The 24,348-nt window shown below is 36.0% G+C and overlaps 2 protein-coding genes across 3 annotated transcripts; both read right to left on the bottom strand.

Annotated features, from left to right (window-relative positions):
• Positions 1–2,892: 2,892 nt before the first annotated feature.
• On the bottom strand, positions 2,893–4,661 carry LOC135671079 (receptor-like protein kinase FERONIA). The gene has a single exon (XM_065178992.1). It carries the CDS (start codon positions 4,394–4,396, stop codon positions 2,969–2,971), a length of 1,428 nt encoding a protein of 475 aa, XP_065035064.1. The 5' UTR covers positions 4,397–4,661; the 3' UTR covers positions 2,893–2,968.
• A 12,261-nt stretch (positions 4,662–16,922) lies between these two features.
• Positions 16,923–18,753, bottom strand: LOC108951348 (receptor-like protein kinase FERONIA). 2 transcript variants are annotated; one of them, XM_065179008.1, is made up of 3 exons: positions 18,644–18,753; positions 18,486–18,558; positions 16,923–18,369 (listed from the first exon to the last, which is right to left on the bottom strand). In XM_065179008.1, exon 3 carries the CDS (start codon positions 18,308–18,310, stop codon positions 17,018–17,020), a length of 1,293 nt encoding a protein of 430 aa, XP_065035080.1. In that variant the 5' UTR covers positions 18,311–18,369; positions 18,486–18,558; positions 18,644–18,753; the 3' UTR covers positions 16,923–17,017. The 2 variants fall into 2 exon arrangements, with proteins under 2 accessions (XP_065035080.1, XP_018674418.2); XM_018818873.2 differs by having other exon boundaries at positions 16,923–18,558.
• Positions 18,754–24,348: the final 5,595 nt, after the last annotated feature.

The following is a 24,348-nucleotide window of genomic DNA, read 5'->3' as shown; positions in this document are numbered from 1 at the left end:
CCCTCCTATTTATAAAGGTCCCCTGTCAAACCCTAATGGATCCTCCCCTAGTGGGTATTGGATCTGCATCCAATAACCCAAGCCTTTTAGATTATGGATCTCTATCCAATAATCTCTCATGGGCTCTTATTGGATCTCGTCCATGGGATCCAATAATTCAATGGCTTATTGGATATCCAATAAGACAAGGGCTCCGTCGGATATCTCAAATCTGAACCTCTACTCATCGCAATGCCTACCATATATGTGTGATCCTCTAGGCCTAATATCGAGTTGGCCGTGAGTCATACCTGTCAAAACTCCTTCTAACTCAGTGAATTATGATCTCTGTAATAATTCACTCGACTCATCAACTACGGACGTACTAGGCCACTATGTCGTAGTCCCCAAACAATACAGGGGAATACAATCCATTGGACCTGTCTATCCTCAATTACCGTGTACCTATAGTCTCTCATCCATCTAATATCCCAGAGACCGTATATTGAGCATGGTGCTATCAGACTCATACGGTTTCTACCCGAGTCTCGCTCTAATCGGATTCTCCCGGAGAACTCTTTCTCTCTTAACTCGAATGACCCTGGCCAGGGATTTGTTTGAGTAAGAACACATGAGATATTCCTCTTATGACGCCGAGAGTGGATGATCCTCTATCGACACTCAATAGCCCTCGTAAGGTCGACTACCACTCCCAATGATCAGCTATACTAGATTTGGGACAGCCAAACCTATAAGTCTGGTATCAAAGAGTGGAGCACTCATACATGACATCCTTGGTGTCTCAAGTCTAAGGACCAGATATACCACTAGGACTACGGAATCGCTGTCTAACAATAAGGCATCATCAACCATCTAGCATTCCGTAAGCGAATCAATCAGTGAACTCATTCTCCAATGAGCACCTGTACTGTATCCCTAGTGTCCCTACACGAGCAGCTACGAGACCAACTGCATCAATCATATGGACGGGTATACAGTATACCAGTCTGTCCGGTTATCACGATGTCCCTCTCGAGTAATCTATGACCGGGATTATTTAGGATATGTGTTTAAAGGTGAATCGATCTTATTTTCGTGATCTCATCACGATCCAATTCCCATTGCACAAATCCAAGGACATCACAATATATATGTGCATATATGCAATAGTTATAAAGTGATATATGCCAAAATATAATAAGCAAAAAGATTCTGTATCAAGTCACACATGCCATCACTCACGTGATTGGCTTGTTGGACACCTATAACTAGCAATCTCTCACTTGACCTAAAGCCAATCACCTATGTGTCTGATCCCCATCAGACCCCTGTGATGCTCAAAGATAATCTGAGACAACGACTTTGTCAATGGATCTGCAATATTATCTTCAGATAGAACTCTTTCCACTGCTACATCTCCTCGGGTTACGATCTCTCTAATAAGGTGGAACCTCCTCAGAACATGCTTAGATTTCTGATGAGACCTAGGTTCCTTCGCTTGAGCAATCGCCCCATTGTTGTCGCAATATAAGGAGATCGACTCCTTGCTACCCAACACGACTCCTAAATCTGTGATGAACTTCTTCAACCAGACTCCCTCCTTTGCTGCATCTGATGCAGCAATGTACTCCGCCTCTGTGGTCGAGTCAGCAGTAGTATCTTGCTTGGAACTCTTCTAGCACACTGCTCCTCCATTCAAGGTGTACACGTACCCCGAATTCGACTTGCTATCATCGACATCAGACTGAAAACTTGAGTCTATGTAGCCTTCAACCTTAAGGCTACTACCCACATATACTAGTAAAAGATCCTTAGTCCTTCTCAAGTACTTAAGGATACACTTTACTGCTTTCCAGTGCTCTAAGCCTGGATCTGCTTGATACTTGCTCGTGACACTCAGAGCATGCGCTATATCAGGCCTAGTACATAGCATGACATACATGATAGACCCTGTTGCTCTATCAACCACAGAAGCAGAATACATAGTAATTACTAAAGCCTACAAGGAAGCTTTATAGATGAAAAAGTTTCTATATGAATTAGGCTTGAAACATGAAGGATATACTATTTACTGTGACAATCAGAGCGTCATTCACCTCTCTAAGAATTCAACATACTATTCTAGATCCAAGCATATTGATGTGAGATATCACTAGATTCGTGATGTACTTGAGATGAAAGAATTACACTTGGAAAAAGTGCATACCAATGAGAATTGATCAGATATATTGATAAAGTCTTTGCCTAAGGAGAAGCTTGAAGCATGTAGGCGAAGAGCGGGCTTAGTACAGCCCATCATATGAGCTGGAGGGAGAGAATTGTTGGGTCCAGCCCATATGTGGACTTAGACTAATGATTTAGGCTATAGACTCAAATCAATGATTAAAAGGAAAAGAAAAAAAGAAAAAAAGGTATGCATAGTTGGGGCAACCAACGAGCGATTTGTGCGTGCAGCGTGCAAGACGGTGATGGTATACAAAGAGAGAGAGAAAGAGAAGAGAGAAGAAATAGGATTTTGAGTTATCAGTTTTGATCCAAATTATATATGAAGAATCATTGCAGCAAGCTCTACAATCCTAATGGTGCTGATATGAAGTTTATCCTCTCTGAGGTATTTTTCTGTTATACTTTGTGAAACCTAAAATTCTCTTATGATGAGATCCATCCATACGATGAAGATATGCTATTCTTAAGCCAAGATATATGGTCTTGATGTTATTGTGATCCTCTTATGGTTTTAGAGAAGACTTATTATAAACCTGTTATCATTATTATTGATAGTGGAAGTTTGAGATGGACTACGATTCCGTTGTTTTTCCCGTATTAAATTTTTCATGTTAAAAATTTGATCTTATTGTGTGATTGATTTATTACTCTACTGTTTATGCTTGTATGGTTCATATTTGCTTTCGATAACAAATTGATATTTTGATTAGAAACCCATTTAACATGTTTTTCTCAACACCTTCGTTCGTCATGCACATTCCAATCAGGCAAAAACCAGCGAGCAAAACAGCAAAACAGCAAAACCTCCGACCACGCCACCGACGTCACTCTTATGTTTCGCACTCCCCTTCCTGAGATCTCTAGGATCATCGTAGAGCTGCGAGCGTGCTCCTGGATTAAGACCAGCCAGGCTGTTATTACTGTTCTGCAGCTTGAACACCTCAAGCCCATTCAAGATGGCATCATAGTACTCTGGTTTGCAGAGTGTATCTGGATGAAGCGCAACCCACAGATCCATCTGCCCTCTTCCCATTGTCCTCACCACATAGTCCTTGAACACAGGGATACCGATCCCGCCACTCCAACCAATGACATCAGCTTCTTCTGTTGCAGTCTGGTTATTAAGGTAGATGTCAAAGACTCTCTGGTTTTTCTTCACTATCGGATACTGGATTTCACAGAAATGTAGCCGGACAAGGTAATAGAAGCCAGCATCCACAGGGAGAATCCAGGTTAAATTGTAGTTCAAGTTCACCTGTGCATTTGGACCCATTGATCTTGCTGTGGAGTAGACATCCGGTGGTGCAATGTAATTTGGAACACTGGTCGGGTATGTGATGGTAACATTCGGATCATTGGAGTAGGACACACCAAATGCAGCCCCATAAATGTAAGGCGAGTCGTCGTCCCAAGAGCGGAACAAGCCGGAGTCTTCGATGGGGAGAATTGTTTGCCCACCCACATTGAGCCGGTAAACTGTCTCCAGAGCTTGGTCGGGATCGATAGTGTAAACAATATGACCATCATCTCCATCGACAAGCAATGGTGTTGCTGAGCTAAACAAGTCAGGGATTGATAGAATCTCGATACCGTTAATGAAAGCATAGGAGTTGGGATGGGTGGTCGATGGGGTGAAAGTGAGGTTTAGGCCGCCGGTGGAGACGTTTACGGAGTATTCACGGATTAGATAGGCGGAATTTAGGGCATCGGCAGTTAGGTAGGCGCTGAAGTTGTGAAGAAGGGTGTAACGGCCAGATGTGACGGAGAAGAAGGCATCGGAAGCGGCATGGTTGGAGTAATCGGAAGGGTAGAAATGGAGGCGGATAAATATCCGGCAGGCGCTGAGAGGGAAGCGGTAGGTGAAGGGAGAAGTGAAGACCCGAGCGGTGGAGTACGGGACCGTGGAGACCGATGGATCTTTCCGTAGAGCATCGAAGCCGTCGCCGTTCAAGGAGGGGGCGTACCTGGTTCCGGTGTCGCCGGTCCAGGATCGTCCGTCGAAGCTAGATGCCTGGCCGGAGGCGCCGCAGTTGAGGAGGATGTCGTCTCTTGGCATGTAATAGGGGGAGTTGTCGACAGCAACGACGACCAAAGTAGTCGTCAGCAGCAAGAAGGCTAAGGAGGCACAGAGAAGGGAACGGAGCTGCATCAGAGACCATGACTGATCCAGGAAAAGGAACCCTAAATCCATCAAAAATCGGATCTTTAACGAAGAAATCGATTGGCCTCACTCTACTCTCCGGAATTCAGCAGGGAAAATTAGCATTCAACATCTAAATCTTCAAGTCCCGCGCTCACGTTCAGCTAAAAGCAGAGGAAAACCAGCTAATATTGCATCAAAATCAACCTTGGAAACAAGGGAGAAATCAGGCGGTAGAGAGAGTTAACACGATGAACTGCGAGAGAGTTGAATTGGGAGTCGCGGAGGGGAGGCGTTCATTATATGACTCGGCGCCACAATCGTCGCAAGCAATAGATTGCAAGAGTCCGAGATGTTTAAGTGAATAGGATGATGAAGTCTTCGTCAACAACGACTTACACACGGAGTCAACATAAAGACTGGCATCCACTCGAGTTTGTTATTCATATGCAATTTGTCGACCAAAGACTTGACTCAGTCAAGTAAATATGTGGAGGATGTTTGGACTAATGAATTATAATGGTAGGATCTTTTTCTCATGTCACCTCAATACTTATAGAGGTTAAGTTGTATATATAATTATAAAAATTTTCTTGTTGGATATATTTTTATATAGGATAAAGTTTTAGAAAAAAAAATAAAATTCTCTCTTAGCATCCCCATTTCCAAAAAAAATTATTTGCCACCTTTGCCCTTTTATTCGTGGATGTTATTTTTTCTCGTTCAAGTCAATATCTTTTGGATTGTCGATTCACTAAGGGTTCATTATTAGTTTACTATGATATGATTCACTATAGATTTAATAGAAGTAAATCTGGTTGAGTTTATTGTATTCCGAATATGTCATGATCCTCAATTAACCATGATTTGAGGATCAATTAATATGATTCATGTACATGATCGGAGGACAATCAATCCCTCTACAAGTGTGTATAAGTATACAATACTTCATATGAATGCAATCTATCTTTTTCATAACTTCTCTTCTCGGAGCAAGGCTTCCTCTTCCTTGTTGCTCGATAATAGTTATTCCTTTTCTCCATTGATGTTTCCAGCAATAGTGATTCCTCTTCCTTGCAACTCTATTCTACTTGTCATTCTCCACTCATCTCTTTTTCACAACAACCTAAACCGTACTTTGCATGTCTCCTTACTCCTACAATGGCATCTCCTCCTTCTCCCACTACAAGTGACTCTCCCACTTAGATGCTTCCTCTTCCTTGCTACCTGATAATAGCGAATCCTTTTATCTGTTGATGTGCCTAGCAATAGTGATTCCTCTTCCTCGCAACTTTGTTCTACTTGCCATTCTCCATTCATCTTTTTCTCACCACAACACAAGCTGCATGCTACATGTATCTCCTTACTCCCACACTGGTGTTTCCTCCTCCCACTACAGGTGACTCTCCCACTATAGATGGCCCTCCATCGGTGACTCTCCATCGACCACCTTCTCGCACCACAAGCGGTGCTCCCTCCTCTCCAACTTTTGGCCAACAGTGTGTTCCTCACTATTGGCCATTAGCGACATAATATATCACAACATCGGGGCATATCACAGGCCCCCATAGATCTACTCGTGTCTACTGCTTTGGCTCCAACAACACCTCTCAAGTGTTGAGGCACTGTTCATAGTAAATATCTGACCTTTTCTTGTAGTATAATCTGTCTTCCATCCAATGTTGACGATTTTTTTTCAATGCTGCATCGACATTAAACAATGTTGATCTAATTTGATATGATCTCTTCTCCCTCAACAACATGATATTGCATCCAACCACATCATTTGAGAAATTTAAAACTTCATAACTATAATACTCATGTTCATATATTAATAACATAAAAAAATTATTTTTAAATAATATTTTGAGCTTTCACATATTGCTTTAGAAGTTTTAGATTATATATATGACTTATTTTTTATAATGATGATGCATATTTATTATGCAAATATCCTAGTACTTTGATAATAACAACATTTATTTTGTCAATTGCATGATAGATATTGAGGTGGTTCTTGCATTAGTTGAGAATATATATTATTGAATATAAAATTTAACAATTATTAGTGATTAAAATCTAAAAATTCTTTCATTTATGAAGGAGATATGTTTATAAGCAATTCATGGTTGTTGCATGATTTATCTATCGAAAAATCTTATTATCGATAAAATGTTACAAAGTTATTTTGGGCTGTTGCTAGAGCTCCAATTTTATATTAGTTTAATGAATCCATTGCAAAAGTTAAGAAAAAAAATCTAATGAAAGAAAAAATAAATATAATATTATCATACCCCATAAATTAACACATTCAAGATACGTGAAAGTATCTTAAATCAAGAAAATTTATAATTCATCAATAATCTAATCTAGGATCCAAACTAACATTTGGGGATATTAAAAATAATTCTAACATTATTCATATATATAAAACCTATGCAGTTTATAATCATACACCATATCACTTGAAATACTTTAGAAATATTTTGGAGCATATCAATGATATATGAAATATTTTAAAGTATATCAATATTGTATGAAATATTTTAAAGCATATCAATGGCATATAAAATATTTTAGATTATATTAATGACATATAAATTATTTCGGAGCATATCAATAGTGTATAAAATATTTTAGAGTATATCAAAAGAACAAATAAGAAACATAAGTTCAAATATCACATTTGATGTTACATTCATTTCATTCTTATCCAAAGCTCACATATAAACTCATAAGCAATGCTTTAGATATCATATAAAAAATATAGAGGGTGAAATGTGATCATAATATAATAATGTCTATCCATTTCTATTTGATTACCAAATATAAGTCTTCCACGTTTGGGAACTCCATCCACCCATATCTGGATGAAGTCAAAGGGGGCTAGTAAAGCATCGCGAGCTCTAAATATAACTCTCTTTTTTTACTTCTAGTAAAGGTTTATATTATTTCACAAATACTATAGTATAAAAGGATATTATGAACAATAAATTTAGCATGTATCGGTGTTAAATCTCAAATTTTGATGATGAAACCAATTGATAAGTGTTTATGATTTAATATGCGTTTTGAGTGATGCAGGATGCTTCGATCAAGATAAGACAATTAAAGCAGGAAGAATCATGTTGGGCCAGTGGAACATGTCAGAAGATTGGACGTCGAGCCGGAGGATCGGTCGACATATCGATAGAAGGCTTCGGGTCATGGATTCGGGCTTCGGGCCAAGAAGAGCGAATATTGCGCTAAGGATATCGGAGTTGTGGAGTCAACTGGCTGATTGGGCAATAGGCCGCAAGAGAGAACGATATGCCGAAGAATCGGACGAAGCGTCAATGGACCAATGACATACCGGACAACATGATTCATGCTTAGTATTAATTGTCTAGATCGAAGTGTGTTTTTACATGTGTAGGATTAACTACAATAGCAAGGTATAAAGCAAAATAAAGTTCTGGAGTCAAGGACGTGATTTCGTTGGGAGTTTGAGAGTTCGTCGGAAGTTCGGATGTTCGTCGAAAGGTTTACCGAGAAGTCTAGGAGCTTGCCAAAGAAGCTGGTCGGAACTCGCCAAAAAGATCATCATGAAGTCCAAGAGCTTACCGGGAGTCCGCCGGAACATTACCGAGAGATCGTCAAAAGTTCGCCGGAAGCTCGTCGGAAAAAACCAAGACTTACGGACTTGTTTAACTTAAGTATATCTTAGAATTCATAGTTAGCACATAATTGAGATTGAATTTGGGCCAACCAATTAGGGGTTAGTTGGGCCCATGTAAGCATTGTGTTGGGCCCAATGAGAGTCCCAAACAGTGACCCAAGAAGTGGCACCGTCGTGGCACAGTCTCTGAGACTATGTCAGGCGGTGGTACCGCTAGCCTGGGCGGTGGTACCGCCCTTGGCAGGGTGTCAAGCGGTGGTACCACCCAACGCAGTGTCAGTGTCAGACTGACACTAGCGGTGGTACCGCCCGTACCCAGAAGATCCGGGATGAGATGTTTTTAGGCTCCAAGTTTGAATCAACTTAAGGCCTATAAATGCCCCTCCTATCCTTGGTTAACTAATACAAGCACAAAGAGTTTTAAAGTGAGAAAACACCGTAGAAATCACTTGAGAAATCCCTCCTCTAGCTTAAACTTAGAATTCTATTTAGAGAGGAGTGTGAGTGATTGTAAGGGTTATCTCCTAAACCCAGTAAAAGGAGAAGAGGGGTGTAAAAGGTGGTTGGTCTTCGCTTATTGAAGGAAGACTGATAGTGGATGCCGGTGGCCTCGATGGAAGAGGAATCGTTGAAGTGGATGTAGGTCACGATGACCGAACCACTCTAAAATCTGGTTTGCATTTACTTTGAGTAATTTACTTTCATAGCAAACTGCCTCACCTTCTTGCTTTACATCCACTACGCTTTTCCGTATGCTTTCAAAGTTAAGATCTTTACGAAATGATTTTCGATGGAATCGGTTTTAATCTAAATGAAAAGTTTTGAAGACATATTTTACCGCTGTACTAATTCACCCCTCACTCTTAGTGTCAACTGCTTTCCTAGCAATTGGAAGCACATAACAAATAATAAAAATATATATATGTTTATAGAAACAGTACGATGCAAACATAAACTTTTATGCAATACATTCAGATATAATAAGAATCAATGATAAAGGCTACAACAGTTTAAAACAATCACATAAGGCTTAATTGTGGGAAGAATTCTAGATAAATTTGATTTCAAAGAGATGAAATAAGAATAGGCAAAATAGGCAAAAATTTTGTTCTGACAAAATCTATAAGGCACATTATATAAATTCTTTGAAAAATAATTATACTCTAATTTGCTCAAGAAAGGGGTTATTTGAAACTATATCAGTCTACTTTCAAATGAATCAAGTTTTGTAAAATATAGAGTTTTTAACAGAGAGTTACAAGTAATTTAATATAGAAAGATAAAAAATTATCTTTCCCATTTTATAAAATCTATAGGGTCAATTTAAATAGATGTTTTGGTAGGCATTTATACTTCAAATATTTCAAATAAGATATGAAAGAAAGATTTATAAGTTTAGTTTTCAATAAATCAAGTTTTGTAGAATTATAGTTCATAATAGAAAGTTATAAACAATTTAGTAATAAAAGATAAAAAATTATGGTATTTGTTTTGTAGAATCTATAGGGCCAATTAAAATAGATGTTTGGATAGGTATTTAAACTCAAAATCTTTTAATCGAACTATAAAAAATGATCTATGAATCTACTTTCAGATAAAATAAGTTTCGTCTAAATCTAAATTTGGTTTAGAGAGTTATAGTTAAAACAAAGCAGAAAGATTACAATCATGAACAATTTCAGATTTATAGTTTTATATCTAAATAAGAGGGATATCATGTGCTAGGCCAAAACCCTTCAAATTATTCATAATTAAGATGGAAATAGAGGTTAAAATCATATAGGAAAGGGTTAGTATAAAATATGTAATATGGTATATGTAATTCGAAAAAACTTCGATTGAAATCAAATAATAATATATTGGATTTACGATACGTACCTTTCGATGTCATTTGAAAAGAACTTTATTAAATCTACAAGGGCACCATCTTCGATCTAAAGATCATAGTGATATCAATGTGCAAGAAGAACTATACTCTCCTTCTCCTCTCTTCATGTTTTTTCACAAGACCACTTAGATTGATATATTAAGGACAATATATCAATTACTATCACGTATCCACTTCCATCATATTGTGATGTATCATATTTTGTTTAGTCCCTAAAAGGTGCTATCTATATATAAGTGAGAACAAAGTGTCTAGGATAAATAATTATGAGAGTTCCTCCCATCAAGAGCATCTCCTAAGAAACCCTATTATAATATGAACTTCCTTTCAATTGGTTAAAATCATCATCGGAATCCAATCAATTTTATAATATATCATATTCAATTAGAAAGGATAATCTAATAGAAGATTAACATTCCAATAAGGAATACTTTGAAGGTATGGTTTTAATAGGTTTTATAAGATAATAATGTGTGTAGGATATAGAATGTCTAAATTTAATTTCTTTAATTTTGTAAAGGATCGAGAAAGGTAAAGTTTTTACAAAGGAAGAAGAAACATTAATCGTATGCATGTTAAACATATTATCGTGAGTTAGATGATAAATTTGATGAATTGTTTGATTATGTGTAATAAGTTTAATATATTTGTAATAATTTTATACAAGAAGAAGATAATATATATATTTTTTGACGTTATAGTTTATTAACCCAAACCATTTGAAAAGACAACCAACAACACCTGACTATGGATGAATTCTTGAGCTTATTAGATTGGAACAACATGTGTGATGGAGAAATAATAAATGTGTATTGCAGTACTCTATTTTAGAAGGCATGTGCACTATTAGCATTGTCAAATAATTCTTGTGTTTCATCGATATTCATTTTTTTTTTTTTTGGATATGAGGTATATGTCTTTTGTTGTTTGTTGGAATACTATAAAATTTTGAGGTTATTAATAGGTGTCATATTGTTTCAGGGATACCTCGAGGGCACTGACAGCTCATTATTTAGACTTAGCAACAAACACATGATGATGATCTAATTAAATACATCTTTGTGCCACTACATGAGATATTATAATGATCATGATTTGAGAGAATTACAATTCAATGTCAAATAACTAAGGATTATTAACAAAATATTATAATATGATAATAATGAGGTAGAATTATATATCCTTATTATTATTATTATTATTATTATTATTATTATTATTATATATATATATATATATAGTAAGGTCATACTTGTTAAAAAAGTCATGAGCTGTTTATTGTTAAATATTTTATATTAATTATTTTAAAATGTTATATACATAACAAGATATTGCTCACATAAATAAATTTATAAATATTTATACTTATTGAGTGATTATTTATTATAGATCATATTTTATAAGTAAGAATACTAGTATCCTACCTAAGTGATTAGGTAGGAAAATGAGTATGTGTAAGTCCATGCAGATATAGACGATAACTTATGAGTATTTAATTTGTATAAATTTTAAAAATGTTATATTTATAATTTTCTTTTGGTCAGAGGTTATAATTGTGCACAAATGTTAAAAATATTATGTATAGGAAAAACTCTATTATTTTATTTAGTAAGTTAGCATATTTTAATTTTAAGAGTATCTACTTTTCATTTTATTCCTATCGATAATAGTAATGAAAATTAAAATATAACATTATACTTTAATCATGTATATATGGTATGTATGGAACCAGGAGTAAGATGAATAATATTTACAATGTTATAGATAAAGATATTCAAAGCAATGAATAATATGCAACTAGAGTTGTTGCATCCTGTGATTGCATAAATTATCAAATCTAAGAGATGGACATACAAATATCAACTTTATTCTAAGCAAATTTTGTCGTAAGGTACCATATTTGAAGAGAATATATCATACACATTGTGTTTTCAATCAATTTTTTAATAATTTTTTTTTGTATTCCGGGAATGATTATGCTATATTCCTTATGAAGTATATGAAACATTTGCTCTTCGGATATCCTTTTTATATTCTTATAATCGCACATGAAGTGGTTTCGATCGGACATTTCAGGAACAATGATGGAGGACCAGCATTTTTGTGAAAAATTCAATGATTGTTAGTGTGCACAGATAGTTGTACGGAAGCTATAACTGATTGTAACTGTTTTTTACTTTCAACTACTTAGGGCCAAACATTGTACAAATGACATCAGGCTAATATGAAGATATTGATATTGATATCAAATTCAATTTGTACCATATATTTACGAGTGTTATATGTTATAAAACCCCTCGGGTTCAATTGTTTGGGTCCATAGTGAGAGTGTGTACCCATTTTTAATTACTTAGATCGTTGCTGTGTTGTTAAATAAAGCATGTAAAAGAATTTGATTACTTTGAAAAGGGTCCGAGATTGACAAAATGACATGATTTCCTATTTTTTGGGGAATTTATTTGATAATTTCTGGTATTTTCAGCGTGTTAATACTCCAAATTTCCTGAATTCCTTTATAATTTGAAGCTTCCATATAATGTGTTTTTTTTTTTTTTTATTATCATTTAAGCTTCTAAATAGGTTTAAAACCTATTCTGAATGTATGCTCCAAAAATACTAGCATTTAGACCTACTTACATTGTTTTTAGGGGTAATTTTAAAAATTATATTACTCGGTGGAAACTTGGTCAAAACAAATTTAAACTTTCGATAAATCTTTAAATTACTATGGACGATAAGGAATGAGAAGTTTAACATAGAAAAACTATTGCCTATATTAGAAGATGGATGTACATAAATTTGCATGAGCATATTTCTGATGAAACCAGAGCTGATTTTGTTTCACAAAGATTAGAAAACCTCTTTGCGAAAAAGACAATGGGAAATAGAATTTCTTTCCTTAGAAGACTTGTAAATTTGAAGTATAAAGATGGTGATAATATTGTTGAGCATATAAGCTTATTTCAGAGTCTTGTAAACAAGCTGGTTGCTATAAAAATAAATATAGATGATAAGATGCAAGGATTATTACTTCTCAACTCTTTACCAGAAAGTTGAAAATCGTATGTGGTGACAATTTGTAACTCCATATCAGAGGAGACTCTAACTATAAATATAGTTAAAGACAGTTTGCTAAATGAAGATGCTAAAAGGAAATAATAGGGTGAATCTTCTTCTGGTGTATTTGTTACTAAAAAATAAGAAAGACGTGGAAGAAGTCATAGCAGAAATCTACATAGTTATAGAGGAAGATCCAAGTCTAGAAGAGATATCAAATATTTCCACTATAATATGTCAGGTCACATAAAGAAATAGTGTATGGTTTTGGAAGCGAGAATAGAATGAAATGAAGAAAAATGATAAATAGACAAATGCAGTTGCTGTTGAAGGTGATATCATTATTGTTTATGATGACGGTTGTATCAGTCTTACAGGTTAAGACAGTAACTAGGTAATTGACTCTGGTGCTTCATTTTATATTACGTGATTTCTTTAGATCTTACACTGCTGGTGATTTTGGTAATGTCAGAATGGGAAACGGTGGTACATCTAAGATTGTGGGTATTTGAGATATTTGCTTGGAGACCAGTATTGGGAGCAAATTGATACTCAAATATGCTAGACATATTCTAAATATTCGTTTTAACTTAATATCTACAGGTAGACTTGATGATGAGAGATTTACATATTATTTTGGTGAAAACAAATGAAAACTCATTAAAGGTTCTCTAATTGTGGCAAGAGGAAAGAAGCTTAACTCTTTTTATATCATGGAAGCTAAGCTACACAAAGGAAAGATTAATGCAATTCAGAAGGGTGAAAGTATAGATCTTTAGCATAAGAGGCTTGGTTATATCAATGAGAAAAGACTTCAAACTCTTGCTAGAAAATAGTTCTTATCAGAGTTGCAAGGTATATCTATTAAATCTTATGATAATTACTTAGCTGGAAAAACACAGAGAGTTGCATTTCATATATATTCATCATCTAGAAGATCATATGTTATTGATTTGATTCATACTTATGTCTGTACTATACAAACTAGAACTCTTGGAGGTACTCTTTATTTTGTTACTTTTATTAATGATCATTCTAGAAAAGTTTGGGCTTTTGCCTTCAAATCTAAAGACTAGGTACTTGATGTTTTCAAAAGAGATTCATGTCAGTGTTGAAAGAGAAACTGGAAAAAAGTTAAATTGTATTCGAGCAGATAATGGTGGTGAGTGGGTCTTTTTGAGAATTATTGCAAGTTTCATGATATCAGGCTTGAGAAAATAGTTCCTAAAACTCCTTAGCAGAATGGTGTGATAGAAAGAATGAACAGAACCATTGAAGAAAGGATTAGGTGTATGCTTTTCCACGCTAAGTTACCGAAATCATTTTGGGGGGAGGCTATGAGAACTACAGTTGACCTGATAAATCTTTCTCCATCAGTTCCTCTGAAAGGTGATGTTCCAGAGAGAATATAAAAAGGAAAATATATATTTTATAATCACTCGAGAGTCTTTGGGTGTAAAGCATTTGTTCATATTCCCAAAGATGAGAAGTCCATGCTTGATAATTAGGCAAAAGTATGTATCTTCTTGGGATATTGTCATGAAGAGTTTGGGTATAGATTATAAGATCCAGTGAACAAAAAGATTATTAGAAGCAGAGATGTTGTATTTCTTGAAGACCAATTGTTTGATAATGGTGATAATGTTGAGAAGTCAAAAACCTTTGTTTATATTCCTTGAAGTTTGGGTCCAGTTCCTTCACCTGTAGTTCATGATGATCATGGGGGAGATAAACAAGAATATTATAGTAAGAATGCTAGTGATCATACTCTTACAATTGATGATGTTAAACCAATTGAACAAACACCTCCACCACTAGTTGAGATTCCATTGAGAATATCCACGAGAAAGCGACAACCATCTGCCAGATATTCTCCACATGAATATGTTATTATTACTAATGCGAAAGAGCCAAAAACTTTCTAAGAAGCTATTCTACATAAGCATAAGAATGAGTGTGTTAAAGCTATGCAATAAGAGATGAGATCCTTGTTTGAGAACCACACCTATTATTTGGTAAAGTTGCCCAAAGAAAAGAAAGCTCTCAAGAATAAATGAGTTTACAAATTGAAGATTGAAAATAATAGCTCACAACAAAAATACAAGGCACGACTAGTTGTGAAAGGATTCAGTCAGAAGAAAGGTATTGACTTTGAATAAATATTTTCTCCTGTGGTAAAAATGTCCTCTATCCGAGTTGTTCTTGGTTTGGTTGCTCGCTTGAATTTAGAGGTTGAACAACTTGATGTGAAAATAGCATTTCTTCATGGTGACTTAGAAGAAGAAATTTACATGGAGCAACAAGAATGTTTCAAAGTCAAGGGAAATGAAAATCTGATATATAAGCTTAGGAAAAACTTATATGGACTCAAACATGCACTTAGACAGTAGTACAAGAAGTTTAATTCATTTATGATGAGCCAAGGGTATAATAGAACCACATATGATCATTGTGTGTTTATGAAAAAATTTTCAAATGATGATTTCATTATTCTCCTACTATATGTTGATGATATGTTGATTGTTGACCATGATGTTGGTAAAATTAAAAAGCTTTAAAGAGAGCTAAGTAAGTCTTTTGCCATGAAAGACTTGGGATTGGTAAAACAAATACTATGTATGAAGATTTTTCATGATAGGAAGGAAAGGAATATTTGGTTATCTTAGGAGACTTACATTGAAAAAGTTCTTGAAAGATTCAACATGAGTAACGCTAAAGCGGTTTGTTCTCTAGGTCATTTCAAGCTTAGTTCAAAACAATGTCCTACAAGTGAGAAAGAAAAAGAAGAAATGTCCAAAGTGCCTTACTCATTTGTAGTAGGCAGTTTGATATATGCTATGGTTTGTACTAGACCAGATATAGCTCATGTAGTTGGAGTTGTCAACCGATTTCTCTCTAATCCTAGTAAGGAACATTGGGCAGCAGTGAAATAGATATTAAGATATCTAAGAGGTACTTCCAGGTTGTGTTTATGTTTTGGCAGTGATTAACTTGTGTTAGAAGGGCACATAGATGCAAACATGGTAAGTGATACTGATTCCAGGAAATCCACTTCGGGGTTCTTGATAATATTTGTATAGGGAGTAGTCTCTTGGCAGTCTAAGTTATAGAATTGTGTTGCTTTATCAACCACAGAAACATAATACATAGTAATTACTGAAGCTTGCAAGGAAGCTTTTTAGATGAAAAAGTTTCTATAGGAATTAAGCTTGAAACAGGAAGGATATACTATTTACTGTGACAGTTAGAGTGTCATTCACTTCTCCAAGAATTCAATGTACCATTCTATATCCAAACATATTGATGTGAGATATCACTGGATTCGTGATGTACTTTAGATGAAAGAATTGCACATGAAAAAAATACATACCAAAGAGAATGGATCAAATATATTGCCAAATTTTTTACCTAAGGAGAAGCTTAAAGTATGTAGATGAAGAGCGAACTTAGTACAGCCCATCATATGAGCTTGGAGGGAGAGAATTGTTAAGTCCAACCCATATGTGGGCTTGGACTAATGATTTCGGCTATAGGCCCAAATTATTAATTAAAAGAAAAAAAATGCATGTACAGTGCGGGCAACCAACGAGGGTTTTGTGTGTGCAGCGTACAGAATAGTGGCGGTATCCAGCGAGAGGAAAAAGAACAGAGAGAGAAAGAGAGAGAAGAAATAGGATTTTGAATTTTTGTGGTCGACTATAAGTGGCCAAATGTTATCAATTTTGACCCAAATTATATATGGAGAATTTTGTAACAAACTCTATAATCCTAACGGTACTGATTTAAAGTTTACTCTCTTTAAAGTACTTTCTTATTATACTCATTTTGTAAGATCTAAAATTTTTTTATGATAAGATTATCATAAGATTGTCTATATGAAGAAGATATTGAGCCAAGATATATAATTAGTGGAAGATTGAGATAGTCCCGTAGTTTTTTTGGGTTTTATATATTAAAAATTTGGTCTGCGTTCATATTTGTTTTTGATAACATATTGATATTTTGATAGAAAAAAATTATTCCGGTTTTTCCCATCACCTTCCTTCGTTCTGGCATTTGCACATTCCAATCAGGCAAAAACCAGCGAGCAAAACAGCAAAACAGCAAAACCTCCGACCACGCCACCAACGTCACTCTTATGTTTCGCACTCCCCTTCCTGAGATCTCTAGGATCATCGTAGAGCTGCGAGCGTGCTCCTGGATTAAGACCAGCCAGGCTGTTATTACTGTTCTGCAGCTTGAACACCTCAAGCCCATTCAAGATGGCATCATAATACTCTGGGTTGGAGAGTGTATCTGGATGAAGCGCAACCCACAGATCCATCTGCCCTCTTCCCATTGTCCTCACCACATAGTCCTTGAACACAGGGATACCGATCCCGCCACTCCAACCAATGACATCAGCTTCTTCTGTTGCAGTCTGGTTATTAAGGTAGATGTCAAAGACTCTCTGGTTTTTCTTCACTATCGGATACTGGATTTCACAGAAATGTAGCCGGACAAGGTAATAGAAGCCAGCATCCACTGGGAGAATCCATGTTAAATTGTAGTTCAAGTTCACCTGTGCATTTGGACCCATTGATCTTGCTGTGGAGTAGACATCCGGTGGTGCAATGTAATTTGGAACACTGGTCGGGTATGTGATGGTAACATTCGGATCATTGGAGTAGGACACACCAAATGCAGCCCCATAAATGTAAGGCGAGTCGTCGTCCCAAGAGCGGAACAAGCCGGAGTCTTCGATGGGGGGAATTGCTTGCCCACCCACATTGAGCCGGTAAACTGTCTCCAGAGCTTGGTCGGGATCGATAGTGTAAGTATGATTATCATCATCGCCATAGACAAGCAACGGTGTTGCTGAGCTAAACAAGTCAGGGATTGATAGAATCTCGATACCGTTAATGAAGGCATAGGAGTTGGGATGGGTGGTTGATGGGGTGAAAGTGAGGTTTAGGCCGCCGGTGGAGACGTTTACGGAGTATTCACGGATTAGATAGGCGAAATTTAGGGCATCGGCAGTTAGGTAGGCGCTGAAGTTGTGAAGAAGGATGTAAGGGCCAGATGTAACGGAGAAGAAGGCATCGGAAGCGGCATGGTTGGAGTAATCGGAAGGGTAGAAATGGAGGCGTATAAATTTCCGGCCGGCGCTGAGAGGGAAGCGGTAGGTGAAGGGAGAAGTGAAGACCCGAGCGGTCGAGTACGGGACCGTGGAGACCGATGGATCTTTCCGTAGAGCATCGAAGCCGTCGCCGTTCAAGGAGGGGGCGTACCTGGTTCCGGTGTCGCCGGTCCAGGATCGTCCGTCGAAGCTAGATGCCTGGCCGGAGGCGCCGCAGTTGAGGAGGATGTCGTCTCTTGGCATGTAATAGGGGGAGTTGTCGACAGCAACGACGACCAAAGTAGTCGTCAGCAGCAAGAAGGCTAAGGAGGCACAGAGAAGGGAACGGAGCTGCATCAGAGACCATGACTGATCCAGGAAAACGAACCCTAAATCCATCAAAAATCGGATCTTTAACGAAGAAATCGATTGGCCTCACTCTACTCTCCGGAATTCAGCAGGGAAAATTAGCATTCAACATCTAAATCTTCAACTCCCGCGCTCACGTTCAGCTAAAAGCAGAGGAAAACCAGCTAATATTGCATCAAAATCAACCTTGGAAACAAGGGAGAAATCAGGCGTTAGAGAGAGAGTTACCACGAAGAACTGCGAGAGAGTTGAATTGGGAGTCGCGGAGGGGAGGCGTTCATAATATGACTCGGCGCCACAATCGTCGCAAGCAATAGATTGCAAGAGTCGAGATGTTTTGAGCGAATAGGATGAAGTCTGCGTCAACACTGACTCACACGGAGTCAACATAAAGACTGGCATCCACTCGAATTTGTTATTCATATGTAATTAATCGACCAAAGTGTTGACTCAGTGGAGGACGTTTGGACTAATGAAGTATAATGAGGTTAAATTATATATATAATTATAGAAATTTTTTTATTAGATATATTTTCTCTCTTAGCATCTTCATTTCCAAAACTTTTTGCTTGCCGCCTTTGCCCTTTCATTTGTGGACGCTAGTTTTTTTCAATCAAATCAATATTTTTGGATTGTAAATTCATTAAGGGTTTATTATTAGTTTACTAAGATATGATTTACTATAGATTTAATATGATTAAGGATGATAGAAGATTATGATTGAGGATCAATGGAAAAGTAAATCTAGTTAAGTTTATTATATTTCAAATATGTCATGATCCTCAATTAACTAATATTTGAGGATCAATTAATATGATTCATGTGTATGATTAGAGGATAATCAATCCCTCCTCAAATATGTATAAATATACAATACTTCATATGAATGAAATCATCTTTTTCATAACTTGAGCAAGGCTTCCTCTTCCTTACTCTTGATAATAGTTATTCCTTTTCTCCGTTGATGTTACTAGCAATAGTGATTCCTCTTCCTCATAATTCTAGTCACAACAACGTAAATTGCACGTCGCATGTGTCTCCTTACTCCTATACCGACATCTCTTCCTCCCACTTAGATGCTTCCTCTTCCTTGCTACTTGATAATACCGAATCCTTTTCTCTGATGATGTGCCCAGCAATAGTGATTCCTCTTCCTCGCAACTTTATTCTACTTGTCATTCTCCACTTATCTTTTTCTCACCACAACACAAGTCTGCGTCAACACCGACTCACACACGGAGTCAACATAAAGACTAGCATCACTCGAGTTTGTTATTCATATGCAATTAGTCTATCAAAGACTTGACTCAGTCAAGTAAATATGTGGAGGATGTTTGGACTAATGAATTATAATGGTAGGATCTTTTTCTCATGTCACCTCAACACTTATAGAGGTTAAATTGTATATATAATTATAGAAATTTTCTTGTTGGATATATTTTTATATAGGATAAAGTTTTAGAAAAAAATATAAAATTCTCTCTTAGCATCCCCATTTCCAAAAAAAATTATTTGCCACCTTTGCCCTTTTATTCGTGGATGTTATTTTTTCTCGTTCAAGTCAATATCTTTTGGATTGTCGATTCACTAAGGGTTCATTATTAGTTTACTATGATATGATTCACTATAGATTTAATAGAAGTAAATCTGGTTGAGTTTATTGTATTCCGAATATGTCATGATCCTCAATTAACCATGATTTGAGGATCAATTAATATGATTCATGTACATGATCGGAGGACAATCAATCCCTCTACAAGTGTGTATAAGTATACAATACTTCATATGAATGCAATCTATCTTTTTCATAACTTCTCTTCTCGGAGCAAGGCTTCCTCTTCCTTGTTGCTCGATAATAGTTATTCCTTTTCTCCATTGATGTTTCCAGCAATAGTGATTCCTCTTCCTTGCAACTCTATTCTACTTGTCATTCTCCACTCATCTCTTTTTCACAACAACCTAAACCGTACTTTGCATGTCTCCTTACTCCTACAATGGCATCTCCTCCTTCTCCCACTACAAGTGACTCTCCCACTTAGATGCTTCCTCTTCCTTGCTACCTGATAATAGCGAATCCTTTTATCTGTTGATGTGCCTAGCAATAGTGATTCCTCTTCCTCGCAACTTTGTTCTACTTGCCATTCTCCATTCATCTTTTTCTCACCACAACACAAGCTGCATGCTACATGTATCTCCTTACTCCCACACTGGTGTTTCCTCCTCCCACTACAGGTGACTCTCCCACTATAGATGGCCCTCCATCGGTGACTCTCCATCGACCACCTTCTCGCACCACAAGCGGTGCTCCCTCCTCTCCAACTTTTGGCCAACAGTGTGTTCCTCACTATTGGCCATTAGCGACATAATATATCACAACATCGGGGCATATCACAGGCCCCCATAGATCTACTCGTGTCTGTTCATAGTAAATATCTGACCTTTTCTTGGAGTATAATCTGTCTTCCATCCAATGTCGACGTTTTTTTTTTCAATGCTGCATCGACATTAAACAATGTTGATCTAATTTGATAGTATCTCTTCTCCCTCAACAATATTGCATCCAACCACATCATTTGAGAAATTTAAAACTTCATAACTATAATACTCATGTTCATATATTAATAACATAAAAAATTATTTTTAAATAATATTTTGAGCTTTCACATATTGCTTTAGAAGTTTTAGATTATATATATGACATATTTTTTATAATGATGATGCATATTTATTATGCAAATATCCTAGTACTTTGATAATAACAACATTTATTTTGTCAATTGCATGATAGATATTGAGGTGGTTCTTGCATTAGTTGAGAATATATATTATTGAATATAAAATTTAACAATTATTAGTGATTAAAATCTAAAAATTCTTTCATTTATGAAGGAGATATGTTTATAAGCAATTCATGGTTGTTGCATGATTTATCTATCGAAAAATTTTATTATCGATATATGAGATAAAATGTTACAAAGTTATTTTGGGTTGTTACTAGAGCTCCAATTTTATATAAGTTTAATGAATCCATTGCAAAAATTAAGAAAATAATCTAATGAAAGAACAAATAAATATAATATTGTCACACCCCACAAATTAACACATTCAAGATGTGTGAACCTATCTTAAATCAAGAAAATTTATAATTCATCAATAATCTAATCTATGATCCAAAGTAACATTTGGGGATACTTAAATTTTTTTTAATATTATTCACATATATAAAACCTATGTAGTTTATAATCATATACTATATCACTTGAAATACTTTAAAAATATTTTGGAGCATATCAATGATATATGAAATATTTCAAATTATATCAATATTGTATGAAATATTTTGGAGCATATTAATGATATATAAAATATTTTAGAATATATTAATGATATATAAATTATTTCAAAGTATATCAATAGCGTATAAAATATTTTGGAGTATATCAAACGAACAAATAAGAAACATAAGCTCAAATATCATATTTGATGTTACATTCATTTCATTATTATCCAAAGCTTACATAAAAACTCATAAGCAATACTTTAGATATCATATAAAAATATAGAGGGTGAAATGATATCTAATTGATTATCAAATATAAGTCTTTCACGTTTGGGAACTTCATCTACCCACATCTGGATGAAGTCAAAGGGGGCTAGTAGAGCATCGCGAGCTCTAAATATAACTCTCTTTTTTTACTTTTAGTAAAGGTTTATATTATTCCACAAATACTAGAGTATAAAAGGATATTATGAACAATAAATTTAGCATGTATCGGTGTTGAATCTTAGATTTTGATTATGAAACTAATTGATAAGTGTTTATAATTTAATCTGCGTTTTGAGTGACGCAGGAAGCTTCAATCAAGATAAGACAATTAAAGCAGGAAGAATCATGTTGGGCTGGTGGAACATGTCAGAAGATTGGATGTCGAGCCGGAGGATTGGTCGACGTATCGATAGAAGGCTTCGGGCCATGGATTTAAGCATCGGGCCAAGAAGAGCGAATATTACGCCAAGGATATCGGAGTTGCAGAGTGAACTGGCTGATTGGGCAATAGGCCGCAAGAGAGGACGATACGCCAAAGAATCGGACGAAGCGTCAATGGACCAATGACATGCCGGACAACATGATTCATGCTTAGTATTAATTGTCTAGATCGAAGTGTGTTTTTATATGTGCAGGATTAACTACAATAGCAAGGCATAAAGCAAAATGAAATCCCGGAGTCAAGGACGTGATTTCATTAGGAGTTCAAGAGTTCGTCGGAAGTCCGGACGTTCATCGGAAGGTTTGCCGAGAAGTCTAGGAACTTGCTAAAGAAGTTCGTCGGAACTCGCCAAGAAGATCGTCGTGAAGTCCAGGAGCTTGCTAGGAGTCCGCCGGAACATTGCTGAGAGATCGTCGGAAGATCGTCGGAAGAAACCAAGACTTACAGACTTGTTTAGCTTAAGTATATCTTAGAATTCGTATTTAGCACATAATTGGGATTGGATTTGAGTCAACCAATTAGGGGTGAGTTGGGCCCATGTAAGGATTGTGTTGGGCCCAATGAGAGGCCCAAACAATGACCCAAGAAGTGGCACGGTCTCCGAGACTGTGTCAAGCGGTGGTACCGTCTGTCTAGGCGGTGGTACCGTCCCTGGCAGGGTGTCAGGCGGTGGGACCGCCTAGTGTAGTGTTAGTGTCAGATTGACACTGGCGGTGGTACCGCCCAGCACAGGCGGTGGTACCGCTCATACCTAGAAGACCCGGGATGAAATATTTTTAGGCTCCAAGTTTGAATCAATTTGAGGCTTATAAATACCTCTCCCATCCTTGGTTAAGTAACACAAGGACAGAGAATTTTAAAGTGAGAAAACGCTGTAGAAATCACTTGAGAAATCCCTCCTCTAGCTTAAACTTAGAATTATATTTAGAGAGGAGTGTGAGTGCTTATAAGGGTTATCTCCTAAATCCAGTAAAAGGAGAAGAGGGGTGTAAAAGGTGGTTGGTCTTCGCCTATTGAAGAAAGACTGATAGTGGATACCGGTGGCCTCGACGGAAGAGGAATCGATAAAGTGGATGTAGGTCACGATGATCGAACCACTCTAAAATCTGGTTTGCATTTACTTTGAGTAATTTACTTTCATAGCAAACTGCCTCACCTTCTTGCTTTACATCCACTACGCTTTTCAGTATGCTTTCAAAGTTAAGATCTTTACGAAACAATTTTAACGAAATTGATTTTAATCTAAACAAAAAGTTTTAAAGACATTTTAAACTACTCTTAAAGTTTTGAAGACATATTTTAAACAAAAAGTTTTGAAGACATATTTTACATCCACTACTCTTAATGTCGATTGCTTTCCTAACAATCAGAAGCACATAACAAATAATAAAAATATACCTATGTTTATATGAAATAGTACGATGCAAACATAAACTTTTACACAATACATTCAAATATAATAAGAATCAATGATAAAGGCTACAATAGTTTAAAACAATCACATAAGGCTTAATTGAGGGAAGAATTCTAGATAAATTTGATTTCAAAGAGATGAAATAATAATAGGTAAAATTGGCAAAAATTCTGTTTTGGCAGAATCTATAAGGCACATTATATAAATTCTTTGAAAAATAAAGTATACTCCAATTTGCTCAAGAAAGGGGTTATTTGAAACTATATTAGTCTACTTTCAAATGAATCAAGTTTTGTAAAATATAGAGTTTTTAACAAGGAGTTACAAGTAATTTAATATAGAAAGATCAAAAATTATCTTTCCCATTTTATAAAATCTATAGGGTCAATTAAAATAAATGTTTTGGTAGGCATTTATACTTCAAATATTTTAAATACGATATGAAAGAAAGATCTATAAGTCTAGTTTTCAATAAATCAAGTTTTGTAGAATTATAGTTCCCAACAGAAAGTTATAAATAATTTAGTAAC

The sequence above is a fragment of the Musa acuminata genome, unplaced genomic scaffold (assembly GCF_036884655.1).
Source record: "Musa acuminata AAA Group cultivar baxijiao unplaced genomic scaffold, Cavendish_Baxijiao_AAA HiC_scaffold_1137, whole genome shotgun sequence".
Taxonomy (NCBI): Eukaryota; Viridiplantae; Streptophyta; class Magnoliopsida; order Zingiberales; family Musaceae; genus Musa; species Musa acuminata.
This window is presented reverse-complemented; position numbering and strand designations above follow the sequence as displayed.

Coding starts and splice junctions, on each gene's coding strand:
- LOC135671079 (XM_065178992.1), bottom strand. CDS start 4,396: ATGGATTTAGGGTTCCTTTTCCTGGATCAGTCATGGTCTCTGATGCAG.
- LOC108951348 (XM_018818873.2), bottom strand. CDS start 18,445: ATGGATTTAGGGTTCGTTTTCCTGGATCAGTCATGGTCTCTGATGCAG.